Consider the following 16,409-nt stretch of genomic DNA (forward strand, 5'->3'; position numbering starts at 1 on the left):
GATAGACCTAAAGGAAATTGGTAGGGATGGAAGAAGAGTATATAGATCTTGCTCAGGATAGGAACAAATGGAAGGCATGTGTTGCCTTCGGGATCAAGAAGTCTAGAGAGTTAGTTAGAGTCATGTTTTGGTACTTTCATGGGAGTCTTACAAATGTTACACTGATTTGTCTCGATGGTCATCTGAATCAAACTGTCCATCTATTGAGTCACTTTCCCTTGGAATTTCCAGGAATAGCCATTTTATCTACTCTTCTTCCTTTGTATCAATCTTATTACACCAAAGGTTCAGTTATTGCACAAGTATCTGTTTAATAAAAGTCACAAACACACAAATAAACGAAAAAAAAAAGCACTCTTTGTTAGTTGGGCACAAAATGTCAGACCAGATTTTCAGCAAAAACTAAGTATGCTGATAGTTGCACATGGAGTCGAAGACTGAAGGGCTTCAACGAACCCCCGCCCCCGTAGTGTTCCAAGATCTGACTAACATAGAAAACAAAATCGGTGTGAAAAAGTAAGGTCAGAAACCTAACAAAGCAATCATTCATAAATGGCGACTGTAAAACTACACACCCGGAAATAGAGACCGTGTATGTGACCAGCACAGGTTTAAGCACTCTCCCAAGAGATGTTTAGTGGAAGTTTGTATGCTACCTTGAGACCGATTATATTATTGTGTATCAGTGTTTATACAAAAAATGTACTGCCTCACGCATTTTCCATGCAGGTTTCCCCACAACTCCACACAGGTAAAAGATAAGCAAAAAATCGTCAAAGCACCGACTCTGTAGCTTAGTAGTCATTGGAGGCGATTAGGGGGTGCAGTTGCCCTCGCACATTTTGCAACTTTTGCTCGTGCACTATGCTAAACCTTATCTATCAAGGAAAAGTATACTGTCTTTGACCCCCTCCCCCCAGTTCTGGAACCCAATCGCCGCCAGTGGTTGTTAGAACAATTGCATGCTGTACCAGAGTGCCAGATTAGTCTCCTGGTCAAGCCTTTCCTTTTTTGCTTGAATTTCTATTAATTCAAGAAAGTGTTAAATAGATTCACACGTTTACCCAAATCTAAGTTAGCTTAATATCCAAAGTAAATCAATCAGTGCCATCTACTGTTCATAAGACTGATGTGAAGCTTCAGGTTAACGGGAACTTATATAATATAAAATGAATAAAAATATTTCAAACTTTTCTTTTATTAATTTCTGAATGGAATATAAAAAACAAAATATAGTACATGTACTGTGTTTCTTTGTTCACAGTGTACAAATTGCAATAATGAACATTACAAAATAACTTTTGCTTATTGTCCTTAATTTTAGTTCCTAGGAAGGCAACATCAGAAACCTTCTCATCTTCCTAAAAACTTATATTGCAACCTTAAATTAATTTAAGGAAATTATTTGATGCATAAAAAATGGACAATCTACAAAAAATTGATCCATTAGTGATTTTCTGGCTGAAATTTCGTTAAGCTGTTGAAGTCGTACTAAAAATTACCAAAAAATTCCATGTGCTATTTTTAGCTTTCCATTAAACTTATAATTGATCACACACACATAATGTACAAAGTAAATATTTTATGAAATTACAAACTTGAAGCTCAAGTTTACAGCATTGTATGAGTATGAACATTTGTATCACACTTCTATTAATAATTTCCATGATAATATGTGGCATACAGGACTTATTTGTTAAACACACACAGGCACACACATTCATCAAATGACATAAAAATTATGATTTAGAAGAAATAGAGTTTTATGTTTGAGACTTTAGCATGCAACATTTAGCAACACTTATTCACAATACAATACCACCGTTTAAACAAACAAAAAAAATTCCATGCTACACAAAATATGCAGGAACATAAATCATGTTTAATGAGGAATGTATGTTACAGTAAAGTTTGCAGCCAGAAAGCTACAAAGAAAACTGCAAAATATTACATTTGGTAATATAATGCACATAAAAATTATACATAAATTTGTTCTCTCATAGTTTTTCATTATTAAGTACAAACTCTTATCCTGAGGTAACTTCATAGAAATGTCACTCCTCCAACTAAAAAATAGTTTGTTACAGTTTTTGACTGTTTAAGTCATTTTATCCCATAGCATGCACCAGAACTATGGGTTGTTTTGCTTCTTACACCTAGGGTGGCAGATTTTTTTAAATATCTGCAATACTACTACATTAGATATAAAAGTAAGTTATTCACACTAATGCAATGCACACTATATAAATAAATACATTACACCAAAATGGTGTGAATGTTCTATATACAATGTACAAAAATATATGCTATACACTTGTACAAAATTCCTAACCAACTTTCAATTTGTTCTTTCCTTTTCACTGTACTTCAAAATGCAACTAAAAATTTTGTTTCTTCTTAATATTCCTTCAGGCAGCTTGAAGGACAAATGGTTTCTTGAAGAAAGAGAAAATAACTGAAGGCACAAATTTTATTAGCCTGGTTACAATGTAGTACTGCTACATATTTGCTCTTCAAGTCCTTTTCTATGGTCTTTATCATGCTTTAAAAAAATAAAATTTTATGAACACTCTTGAAATTACTATCTGCTAGATTAACCTTGCCTAGATTTTGTCAACATGAGGTATCTGGCATATCTACCGTATAAAACTTATCTTCAATGATTGACAAGAAAAAAATCTGTTCACTATCACTGAATACTTAGGAAATGCTTCTGTCACAACTTTTCTCTGGCCTTTGCACATTCACACCTCGGTTCTATGGTTTAACACCTCGAAAAGCTTAGATGTTCAATTATGACACATATAGGGTACGAAATACACACTCATTTGTCCAAGAAAAGGCACAATCATGACTCACAATCCATCCATGCACATATTCACTGTTTTACTTCATGATAACCACAGCTTCAATGTATTATAATAATCCAGTCACATTTACTTCCCTCTTTTTTGGGAAATTTCATGTCTTTTCTTGAAAATGTGAAACATTAATGTGTTTTTCAATCTTTAATGTTTCAATTTTTGAAAGCACTTTTAAACTTCTCGAAATGGTCCTCAATGGGTGTCAATACGCTGATCACTATCAATGCAGCAGTTAGGAGCAGAACGACAAAAATGTAAAAACCAAGCACAACTTTCCTCAATCCAGAATACTGAAATTGTAAAAGGCAGATGTTAGTGAAATATATCATACATCAGGTAAGTAGGTAGTATGTTCTTTACACTACTCACAATCACAGACATATTATACAGTTGTGTACTTAATGCAGTCATGACCACTGTGCCAATTAAACGTTTTGCTTTGGGGGGGGGGGGGGGTGCCCACTCCAAGGCTAGCTGCAGGATTTTTTCCTTGGGGGAAGGGGGCATAGTAAAATTTCATATCTTGCCCTTCAGTCATCTAAACTTGTATTATTATTATTATTACAATTATTGCTATTATAATAATATTATTGCTACATTATTATTATCATTATTATTTTACAAATCATAAAATTCTGATCCATGTTTTTACATGCCAAAGGGTACTGTAAAAAATAAGTAATAATTCAAAGTGATAGGGTTTGGTACCAACTGACTTTTTGTGATCCCGAATAGCAGAGAAACTCGGAAGGATCTTATATAAACTAGGTTAATTCTTGATATTTTCTGCACTAGTCTATAAGCGTCAGATTTTCTTTTTTAAATTAACAAAAGATTGGGAAATTTCGAAAATTTCCCTTCCCGAAATTCTTTTGACTTCATTGGAAAGTGGAGAATTTTTCCAGTCCTGAACATCAGAATTATTAGTATTTCATTCCAAATCTCATCCCTAGTTAAGGCAGTCAACATGATTCTAATGTCCCTTGTGAAAACATTCTTTCCTTATTTTGTTGGACATGGCAGTTACTTGCTGTAACTGACAGCCTGTAAATTGCAGAAAACAATATAATTTGTAATAAAATATTGTTACAATTTCACCATTCGAATTAAATGAACTTCTTGTAGATATCTCAGGGGGGGGGAATTGTTTTTGTTATATAGTTAAGAATTGGTATAACTATATGCTTTCAATTCAATTTTCATTTGCCGGGGATAAAATGTTTTGTGGGGAGGGGGTGAATCACTGGCATCCTCCCTGTTAATTTGCACACTGGTCATGACTATTACTCATGCTTGGGAAAAAAACTATGGATGGAAACAAAAATTATAAAGTATTTTTAATTAATTTATTAACTACAAATAAGTAAATGCTGCTATTAAAAACAAATTTCTCTTTTTTTTTAGTTTCTGTCTACAACTGTAAGACCATTAAGAGTTAATATATGTATATATTCAGATTTCATAAAAAAATATATTTTTTACTCAAGTCAGGATCATTTTTTTTAGGAAGTATCTCATGATATAACTTTATTGTCAATAACACATAAAATTGTAACAAGAATAATACTGAATCACATCATTATATTTAGAAGAGAACAAGTAGGATTTAGAAAAGAGTGATCATTCATTGTTCTGTTATAATTCTAAGCATGGTGATGAGATCAAAGTTCTGAGTATCAAACACCCTGCATACCTATTACTCATAGGCATACTTAAAAAATAAAACTACTTTCACTAAGTACACTCAATTTAAAACAGAGCTAATTCAGCTACTTACAGGAGCATCTCGCTTCCTTTCTGTTGCATGAAGTGGACTGCGACTCGAGCTCATTTCTTTCATTGGGAAAGAGTTAACCCTCTTGTTGCTCTGCCTCTCACTCAGGCATCCTGCGATCTGTTAAGAAATAGTAATAATACATGTAACATTAACACTTCAAGAGTTCTTGAATACAGGATAATTAGACATGCATGTTTTGTATTTGGCAGAAACACAAAATGTGAGATTACATGCTGTATGTTCATTTTTCATATTTTTGAAAGCTGTGAGCTTTCCTACCATGTTTTAACACAAAATGATGCAATATGAAGTGCAAAATGCGAAATAAACTCAAACACAAAATTTACAGTCTGTCTACCAAGAAACACTTTCCAAGGACAGAATTATCCTTAGAGTTATGCAAAATCATGGAAAATTAATAATTCTGCTGCAAATCTTGGAGAACAAAAATGGACTTTTTACACAGGAATAAACTTAACACTCTCATAATTGCACAATGTGCTATTAGAAAGGAAATGTTTATTTTGTGTAATAAGTATCGTTTCAAAATAAAATTTAGCATTACATTCAAGATTTTAACACCAAAATGGCATATTATATACTGCTTTTGATCCTGAAATGTGCCCAGTTTTTGTACCAAAATCTTGATCTTTCATTCACCATAAATACACGGCCCTAAGCATGATGCATTGAAACTATAACTAATAACCATTTTTCAATCAACCTAATAGCTTGGTAATTCTTATTAAACAGATTATGTCTAGATATGTACACTACTGCTTATTAATGTGTGTGAACACCCCCCATGAAGAATTGCTTTGGCAACAAAATGATTCTACATAAACAACATTTTAAAATAAACTGATTTATTTCTATAAATTAACAGAAAGAAATAAGTTGTTCTCACAAAAGTAATCGAAGTTTGCTTGCCTTGTAGTAACCACCATGAACTTTCATTACTGTCTGGTAAATCCTATCATGCAATGGATCAATTTCTACATTGTTGGGCTAGTAATTTTACCAGAAGTCAAGTTTATAAAAATGGTGTAAAGGCCGAATCACACAGAACTGGATTTTCAGTAGGAATGCCTTAGTTGGTGCTGGACTGACTGCCAGGCTGGTTCCTTGACTGGTTTTCATGAGTAGGACAATTTTCCAATTGCAACTGGCTTTCTTTGCTAGATTCTGTGGAACAGCCAGAGTGAAAGTATCGCCATGTGAAGATAATCTGTTAGTTTGACAAAGGAAAGTGTCCTTGTCTGTGGTTTCCAAATGTTGGTTGTTTTTGCTCTTGATAAAAAAATAGGAACAGATATTATATACATGCATGTGTTCAGTTCATTAATATTTAGGTTTTTATTCAAAGCGATGTCACAAGGGTGACATATGTGATTAGCTGATAATGAAAATTCATATTATTATAAGTATAAAATATTTGACCAATTTTTTTTATGAATGAATCCTGCGAATCTCATGTATGTACGGTATGAATACCGTCCAAGTTCAGTAAAAAACTTGTTCAGTACACACTAATTACCATATTTTCTTTCGAGTCAATTTCTAGTCCATACATTTCTTTTAATAATTCTAGCTATTCTCCTACAACATTCTTCCAATCGATCGTCAATATTTTTATCTTGTCTGCACTGCACAATGTCTTATGAGAACATAAGTATATCAACAAGTATGGCAACGAGTATTGTGTGAGGCTAAAACTAGCAGGTGAGCCAATAGCACACAACCAAAATGAGTGTGGATACATGTGTAGTTAACAGACACAGTGTCTGAAATGTGAAGGTGTTTGATTGGTGCTGCAACCAGCCAGTTATCAGTCAAAATGCATGTGGCCTCACTGTGACCATTTTGAGCTTTCTACTATGGGAGGGGATGAGGGGGGGGGGGTCGAATGGGTCGGTGGACCCCCGCCTGGAAATTGACATTGTTCATTTGAAGATATAAGAAACCCAAAAGTTTGTTACTCTTATTGTTAAGAACAGAAATAAAGTTCATTTAGTTAGTATTCAAACAGAACTATTGAAGTAAAAATGCATTGGATCGAAAACATTGAGTGAAAAATACAGGAACAAGGTTATAGTCTACCATTCCATGCAAAGAACAAATGGTTCCACAGATTTCAAAGTTCTAATAATTACAGTTGTAGGTTAGAGGTCACACAACACACATTATAAAAAAAAATCCCCCTAACATTTAAAGCCTTTTCTTAAACGAGACATGCAAAGGTTAAGATCAAAATGCATTCAGATATTAACTGCATAAAATGCAAAAGAAATAATGAAAAATAGTTGTGCTGGTATTCACTCGTTTGGTGGATCGAGTCTCCTCATTTGTATAATAATTATTATTATTATTATTTCAAATAAAATTTATTTTTGTTAGTTTATAATATTTATTATTGCATAATAACATTTATAACTGTGGTAATACTACTTATTATTTATCTACTATTCAAATTTTATCATTTGCCCGATGCCCATGCACACAATATTACAATTTCATGGAAGAAGACCCTAAAAGATCTACTATTTTCATATCTGCATGTCAAAGAAACATGGTCTACACAAAAATTTGTAAAATATCAGCAGATTTTGAAGTATCCACAACAGGGAAAATAAATAATTTCTTCCACCATTTTGAAAGACTTGCACCAGATCAGTAATTTGACGTTTTCAGTAGCTCTAAGTGTGCTGCAGTTATTCTGCTCATAAAATTGGTGAGTTGGTGGCATACAAAGACTTTGTGGAGGCATGCTGCAACATAAAATGGATTATGGTCATCAGTAAACATAATTGTAAGTCAGCAATATTATGACTAGAATAACTGCAGAAAATTTAGGGCTTTTAAGTTGAAATATAAACAGGTAATGGAAACGCCAGATGACTGATCTGTTTCAAATGGTTGAAAATAATGGAAAAAATAATCATGTTCCCTCATGTTGCTGATCCTCCAAAATCTGCTAATATCTTCAGGTCTTTGTATAGACATATTTTTGGCATGCAGAAACAAAAATCACAGATCTGTTGGGGACATTTTCCACAAAACCTTGTAATATTATTGCGTAGTTTAAAAGAACTACAAGGTTCAAAAATGGGGGCAAGTCACCAATCTTGTGAACACAATATCTGCTGCAACAATAGAGGTTATAAGATGAAATTTGTAAAAGGACCTGCTTCCCATCTTTTATCTGGCCCTCTTTAACTTACTTTCACTTTCAATCTCTCTCCTTCCACACCTCTTCCATGGGGCCTTGAGAGTGGATTAACAATGCCAGAATTTCAAAAAGGGGGTTATACATACAACATTTCTACCTGTCCCTAGGTTCATTGAACACAGTACATTAATACAGAACATGACTGTATAATTTGTAAACTGGCAGTATTTTAGTTAATCAAAAGCATCATGTAGGGTTTATTATTTCTTGTTACTAATTTACATATTTACTCCACGGGCATTGTTCAATCCATCAAAATCTAAAATGCACCTATGGCTTGCACCATTGGTACTTCCATTTACACAGAGCTAGCCTATCTCTGCGGCTTACCCTCGTTTTAATGATATTCCGGTCGGTAACGCAGTCTTCTAGCCAAACTAATAGGGATAATTTTATTGTTTCCTTATGCTGCATCTTTACTTTAGTCTGCTAGCATTATGATGCATTTTCGAAATATCCCATACATGCAAAAATCTGTCCTAATGGAGAACTTGGGAATTTCAAACACCAAATGCTAACTTTTAATTCTCCATATCAATCAGTTTAGCCACCATAAGCAGACTAAACACTGAAGATTCGAGAGACAAGGGATAGCAGTTGCCTTCAGACATGAAGATTCCTCCCAGTCGTAAATGCTGATCAAATCACTTTTTTATGATACCAAAAACTAGCACTCTTATAGTCGAGGCAGAAGTTCCCCCACCAAACATGGAACAGCTACAACAGCTGTTGTACAACTTGGAAGCAAAGCATAGGGAAAACTAATATTCTGCAATGCACAATCATACATGTAATCACACATATAAAAATACCGAGTGTTTCAGAAATAAGAGACGGGTAACAAAAATTTATTGCAAGTAAAGTATTGAAATTACGTTAATGAAACCAGTCCAGAACGAACGGGAAATAAGTTGTTTTTTTTACACCTACACATGTTCAATGTGTGCACCATGGGTGACACAGCACACGCCAACACGATAGTCTACTTCTTGCTACACTCGCATCAACATGGACCTATCGATAGTGTATCGCTGTGATATCATGCAGCATCAGTGAGACAAATACCCTGTCTTTGATGAAACCCCACAAAAAGAAGTCACACAGTGTAAGGTCTGGTGATCTTGGAGACCAAACATTGCACAAAACACTGGGTGATGTGGGTGATTTGAGTGTTGCCTAGCGGCAGGGATGTGGACTCTCAGCTTAACAAAACACACACGCACAAACTGTTTGCGTTCCTTGTTCGTTCTGGATTGGTTTCAATAACGTAAGTTCAATAGTTTACTTGCAAAAAAATGTTGTAACCCCTGAATTATTTCTGAAATACCCGGTATATTAATTATCCACTTTACAAAATAGCTGGTCAGCTGTTAATTAAATACAATAAAAAAAACAGTAAAAATAAGATAATCCACACAGCTACCACATACTTCAGATGACTGACCTCATAGTGCAACTGATTTAAATTGACCAAAGCATGGTGGACTTTAAAACATAGAAAATTTTACAAAATACATTTGGTGCTGTTGATGTGCAGTAGAGATCTTTTTTCTTTCTTTTCACCTACAAATACAGTGTGTAAAAGTACTGCAGGATTATAAAAGCCTATAGCATTAAAAGTATAATAGGTTTATTACAATGAAATATTGTTTGTTACACAGATGAAACTTTAAAATTAATGTTTGATGTCGTTTGGTTCATCAGCAGATCTCCAGCTGGGCACCATTCACATCCAAACACTCTTGCAATCTTTGTTGAATTCGAGAATTGTGTTCTGACTGTGCTCGTCCAGAATGTTGTGAATCACATCACGTATCTTGAACTTCAGGTCGTCAAGATCTGTCTGTTCCTGTGCATACACCTGGGTCTTCACATGTATCCACAGCCAACAATCGCAAGGCATAAGGTCTGGTGACCTTGTGGGCCAATGTGTGGGTCCTCAGTGGCCAATCCATAGCATGAACCGAGCTTTTTCCTACATCAACACCATCTTGGAATCGTGTGATCATCTGCATACATGTCATTCAGCAGTGTGAGAAGAACAACATTTTAAATTTTCCTGTGTAAAAAAACAATATTTCGATGCAATAAACATATTACTTTAAAGTTATAGATGTTTAGAATCCTGCAGAACTTTTAAAACACCCTGTACTTAATTGTGATTATACTTACAGACATTATAAGATGCATCACAACATGGAATGCAACATATGCAACAAGAATCCAGTTTGTCCACTTAGGAAGCTCTGCTTTACCTAGTCTCACAGCAAAGAAGATAGTCACAACTGAAAAAATAATATAATATTAATAATGTAAACTGAGCATAAACACAAAATTATTTGTTACAAAGTATTCAAATAACTTTGAGAGAATAACAATACAATAAATTTAAAATGTACTACAATAACATGTTCTGTACTATATCAACGTTTATGTGTGATCTTGAAATACAAAACCGACATTGGAAAATAATATTTCCAACACATTATAAACTTCTTGATTTCTCTGGAAATTGCCATTTCAAATAAAGTGGAAATATTTATTTATGCAATATTACAAATATAAAAATAATATTTGTAAGATTATAAATAAATGCTCACCAAATTTTCACATATCTTCATCTAATGTTAACTTCACATCCCCATCACATACATTATAATTTTTAAAAAAAGCACAAACTTTTTTTGTCATTGTATATAGAAAAGAGGTCACGCAATCTAAACCTCAGCTTTGAATAGAAGATTTTGACCATTCAGTCAAATCATCTGCTAACACAAACTGCAAACTTGCTGATAAACTTGTCACTTTAGTAGTCTCACCCATGGCAGACATAATTTGCACCTTTATACATGCATATAACAACAGTGCACTGTGGGAACACACTGTTAAATACATTAAAGAAAGTTTCTATTATTCTCGAGTTCATCAAACACCCTGAGCCATGAAGCTATTCCCCACTTTTGAAAATGCATGTAAGCTACCAAAAGTGGATTGAAATTTTTTATGATAATTTCCTGGTTAAAAACTTTTAAGATATAACAAAATATTTATTTTTAATAGACAGACTGACAAGACAATAAAAAAAATGTAATATTAGTCTTTTATTTGCAAAATCTAACTTTAGAAAATGTTAGATGCCCAAACTTACTAGTTTGACCGTTCTCTCTCTATGTTGCATTGAGCAGAAATCTGAATGCTACAAGTGAGAAAAAGCAACTCGAACTTTAGAAATGTGGCTGCAGCGAAGAATAGATAGACAAAGTAAAAAATAACACTGTGTGGAAAGAGTTAGTGAATGAAGATCAATGACGGAAGTGACCAAGAAAAGAAAAAGAAACTGGTGAACAGCAAAAGTATATTGGGAAGAAGATATCCGATAGGTAACACTAGCCTGCAATGGTCATGCAATAAAAATTAAGATAGATGATTCAAGTAGACATCAATTACCTAAATCCGAAAATAACAACAGTTTTTGTGTATTATGTTCAGTTGTTGCAAAATCTAAGTTTTTCCTTTATGTAGCTACATTATATGTGTAGCGTGGTAATACAACCACATGTCTCCACATTACTCTGAATATGAACGAAGATCTTGAATGAAACAAAATGAAATGAGAAATACATTATATATGATGCACAATGGCACTGTTGAAGCATTTGTAGGTGTTATATGCTCAATGGGAAGGTACAGAAAATAGATTATTTCATGAAGAAACTGTGCTTCTTGTACTTCAGAGTGCAGGTAGGTGAATAGGATACATCTTTTGCTCCAACTTAGTGCATGGAACACTTGTGTCAAAGGACTATGTTATTGGTGTGAAGAAAAACTGAAGACAATGCCTTTCACAATACCTATGATGATGCAAGAACAGAAAAATCATCACGATGACTTATTTTTGCTTGTCTCAAGGTACTGGATACAACAAAGAAAAAAGGAATTAAATACCCTGATCTGCCATCAGCTAGGTGGCTGGCCTATTCTGCATGGACCTGACCTGCCAGTGCCTAAACCACCAGAAAACGTAAGTAATAATGAATTTGAAAGCATTTCCTCATATTCTAGCAGTGATGAAACATATTTCGAAACAGAAGAGTTGACACACTTCACCGAAACTATTTACCCAACCTGAGTTGAATGATTTGGTGCGCCACCTAGAGCCCACAAAGGAAATGAGTGAATTGCTTGGCTCAAGACTACAGGAAAATAATCTCTTGGCTCCTCGAGTTCCATTTTCTGGGTACAGAAATCGTGACAAACATTTTCGGAAATACTAGATATAGACTGATACCCCTAATCTTATACAACAGTTAGGAGAGGAAGAATCTGAATCCAGTTCCTGGTGTATTTTTATAGACTCCTGCAAAGAAGTCTTAAAGCTGATTTGCTACACAATGGCAATAAATTATAACCCATTCCTCTTGCACATTCTACAGCTGAGTCAGATGAACCATTGAAGTAACTTCTGGGCAAAATAAAATACCATGTGCATCAGTGGAAAATATGCGGTGACCTTAAATGGCTTATTACTGGGACAACAGGGAGGATACACGAAATTTCCCTGTTTTATGTGTGGGTGGGATAGTACGGCCAGAGACAAACATTGGAATATTGTGTATTGGCCTGACATAGAGGAACTGAATCCAGGATACAGAAATGTTACAAAAGTGAATCTTGTAGACCGTCAGAAAATCCTCCTTCCCCCATTACACATAAAACTTCAAATAATGAAACAGTTTGTAATGAAATTTCTTTCAATTATCACAAGCTAAAGTCGGAGAAGGTATAATTGACTGCACATTCGTAAGCTGATGACTGATGATGATTTCAACAGGACAAAATCAAAGAAGATGCATGAGAAGAATTCAAAGAAGTTTGTGAGGATATTTCTTGGTAATGTGAAGGACCCACTGTGCAGACATTGATAGAAATGTTGGGCAAGTTCAAATTGCTTGGTTGTAATCTGAGGTTGGTTATTCCTCGCATTTAACGTAGAATATATAATTTATTTTATGTACAGTATGCGCCAAAATATACAGTACTGAAATTAAAAGACGAACATTACATTGTTGTCATCTGTGAGTTTTATTTATCCTGAAAGAAACACTACATACACACTATTAGCGAGTTATAACTTCCTTTTCAGTACTGAGAACACGAGCAGCTGGAGCTATGCCCCATCGACAAACGCACATGCGCATTCGAGGTGCGTGAGTTTCAGTACTGTATATTTTGGCGCATACTGTATTTAGACACATACATTACATAATAAATGTAATTCTATTTTATTTTTGTGTACTATGCTACTATATTATTATAATTTATTGTATTTTGTATTTGCAATTTCTACACAATTTCTAAATGTTGCTGATATTGATAAATTGATATAATAATGAATTAACATTGTGAAATATGCTGACGTGATACAACAAAACAGAATACATTTTCAAAATCAGCATATATATAATTAGTAAAAGTCTCCTATTTAGGTTTATACCACAGAAAAAAAGTTTTCATTTGTAGGCTAGTGTAATATTAAAGTAAATGGATCCTGAGCTGGCATGAAGCATAACGTGCAAAATCAGAAAGCTGGAGATTAGAGAACTATGAATGAAAAAATTAGCTGTTTGATAAATTTATCTTTATAGTTCTGGAACTTACCTATATAATAGTGGTTTATATGGATGGATGGAAGTGACTGGTGCATAAAGGTACTTTTCTTTCTTTATTTTTGAAAATCAGTACCCTAAAATTAGTTGCTTTAACCCCTTACATGTGTGTTTCGATTTTATAAATTGAGTTACAAGTGGGTAACCTGAGCTGTGTTCGGGGTTGCAATGTGTAACGTTAAGCGGGGTGCCCAAGCTAGGTTCGGGCAGGAAAGTTTATTCCAACTTCAGATCTGATCACGCGAATTGTTCTCGGAAATTGTTGTGTACACTATGTGGAATCCAATGCGGTTGTTTTTGAGATAGATAGATAGATAGATAGAGATAGAGATATAGAGATATAGAGATATAGAGATATAGAGATAGAGAGATAGATAGAGAGAGAGAGAGAGAGAGAGAGAGAGAGAGAGAGAGAGAGAGAGAGAGAGTGTAACCTAAACCTAAAAGGGAATTGAAACTACTGCACACATAATTTAAAGTAAATCGTATGTTGAATCTTAGACCCCAGTTCAGCGAGCCCCCAGTCCGCCCCTGTTACAGAGGGCACATGACTCTGGACAACATTATAACACTACATGTCTTGTAAATGAGAGAAAGGTAAATGAACACACAAACATTCAAGCAAACTGTACAAAATGAAATGTATCTAATTATGTACTACTGTATATCCATTTAAAGAAAATAATTCCCTGCTACGGGAACATTGACTGGATTTGAAATGCACAAAAAGCCGCCAAATTCAAATGCCTGAGCACAACTCGGGCTCCCCGCTTAAGGGGTTAATTGACATGTGAGTTATCATCAATGTCAAGGTTTAATATACTGTAATGATGTACACACTTATCCACGAAACTGATTTTTATGTTGTTTTATTAATTTCAGTGGTCAATGCTACCATCCTCTTCTTGTTCCACAACTCATTGTAATAACCCATGGCACGACAATCTTCGAAGGGCCTTGGCCTATCTCCCAACTGTCAGTCTCCCTCCCACAATGCTACCTAAAGGAGTGGAGATCTTAAACCAGTAATGGGATGACGTGGGGTCAGCACGTTGAACCCCCAGCCGTTATAAGAAATATCTGTGACCGGGTTACGCTACTGACTCTTAACTTCCCAATTTCCTCACGATGGTGGGTTGCCACCGGTCCTATACACAGGCTGAAAACCTAGACTGAACCCAGGCAGTCTTGAACCCATGCCATCCAGCAGTAGAGTCAAAAGCACAGCACCTTAGACTGCATGGCCATGGAGGAGGACTCCACAACTCATTACACTGCACTTTATTCCAATATAATAACACTGATCGGCATGAAAATCCTCCCACGAGGATGAAAGGGTGTACCTTATAGATTTCGAGTCACTGATTACGAATATCGCATTGAAAAAGTTCCAGCATGTAAGGTTTTTTTTTTAGGGGGCATTTTCCATAAAAATTTACCGAAAAATTGTATTTTTTTAATGAAATTGTATGTTTTATGCTTGGAATGCATAATTGTGTATTTTTACCTCAATCCAAGAATTGTTACTATATCCTAGGAACATTCTTTCCCGTGCCCCCACAACCGCCCCCCCCCCCCCGAAATAGAAAAAATCCAAATACACCCCACCCACTCCAAAAAAAACAGTGAATTCTGCCACAACACACATTTTTTTGAGAATTCCAGATAAATGTCAAAACAAAAATGTGAATAATATTGCATTTTACTGCTGGAAGAAATATTTTCACGATGTCCCATGAGCCATAAGTGACTGTCTCTAAAATGAATGGTATCTTACAGTTTTAAACTATGTGTGGCAGGCTTATTTGTGCACATTGGAGTTCAACGTTTTATTTTCGTTACACTCTTCCTACACTGTCACCTCGGCTTCCTTCAAGGTAAAAGGATTCGTAATCAACTTGTGGTCATTCGTTGGCACCCCCTTGTCTAGACGACAAACAGGATGTGGCTGGAAAAAGGTGCCAAGACATCCACCTCGTTGTCCCATGAAGCAGATATTTTACTTCCGAGGTGATCGTGGTGTAAGAGAGTCGCGTTACTCTGTGTCTGTTTATATCGTTAAGGAAAAATATTTTTGCGTGAAATATTGACATTTGTGTTAAACCAACATGCCACGAACTTGCAAAAACTCGGTAGATTCATTCTGCTACATATGTGGGGAAGTGGTCTTCAAGGGGCAAAGTAAGGCATTGTCACCGTTCCTAAAGACAGCGTACCACCTGTACTTTGGGTGTAAAGTCGGTGACCAGGATCGCGATTGGGCTCCCAAACAAAGTTGTAACTCGTGTGCACGTACTCTAAAAGGATGATTAAAAGGTACACATAAATCGATACCATTCGCCGTACCTATGGTTTGGCGCGAGCCCCGGGATCATGTTGCAGGCTGTTACTTCTGCCTGACCAATATTACAGGTTTCTCAAAAGGCATGAAGCATAAAATACAGTATCCTGACTTGGATTCCGCGAGGAGACCTGCCCCACATGATGTTGTTCTGCCTTTACCCGTACCACCTGACTCATACACACTGAGCAGTGTTTCATCCGACGAAGAACCTGCGACTTGTCAGGATGTTGCACAATCTTCGAGTACGCATTCAGATCCCAATTACGCTCCAGTGTCTGACACTAAGGAACCACATGTGATAAGTCAGGAAGAACTGAATTATCTGATCAGACTTAAACCTTCCGAAGACCAAGGCACTGTTGCTTGCATCACGACTTCAACAATGGAATTTACTTGACCGAGATGTGAATATATCGATGTACAGAAAAAGAGAGGTGAGCCTAGTTCCTAATTTTACAAAGGATGGTGATTTGGTGTATTGCAGTGACATTCCGTCGCTTATGGAACAACTGAAATTTGACTACATCAC

General features: G+C 35.4%; 2 protein-coding genes across 2 annotated transcripts in view; both read right to left on the reverse strand.

Moving 5' to 3' along the window:
- Positions 1–16,409, reverse strand: part of LOC145994957 (ferric reductase 1-like) — a 177,313-nt gene that overhangs the window by 77,525 nt on the left and 83,379 nt on the right. The window lies entirely within an intron of this gene.
- The window catches only part of LOC145994952 (ferric reductase 1-like), a 38,362-nt gene continuing 23,131 nt past the window's right edge, over positions 1,179–16,409 (reverse strand). Inside the window, exons 9-11 of the mRNA XM_083131484.1 lie at positions 10,043–10,155; positions 4,642–4,758; positions 1,179–3,154 (exon numbers count right to left, since the gene is read on the reverse strand). Coding sequence (XP_082987610.1) covers positions 3,017–3,154; positions 4,642–4,758; positions 10,043–10,155 — 368 coding nt within the window. The 3' untranslated portion in view covers positions 1,179–3,016. The remainder of the gene's footprint in view (positions 3,155–4,641; positions 4,759–10,042; positions 10,156–16,409) is intronic.

Source organism: Lepisma saccharinum, chromosome 1 (genome assembly GCF_977018435.1).
Source record: "Lepisma saccharinum chromosome 1, izLepSacc3.1, whole genome shotgun sequence".
Taxonomy (NCBI): Eukaryota; Metazoa; Arthropoda; class Insecta; order Zygentoma; family Lepismatidae; genus Lepisma; species Lepisma saccharinum.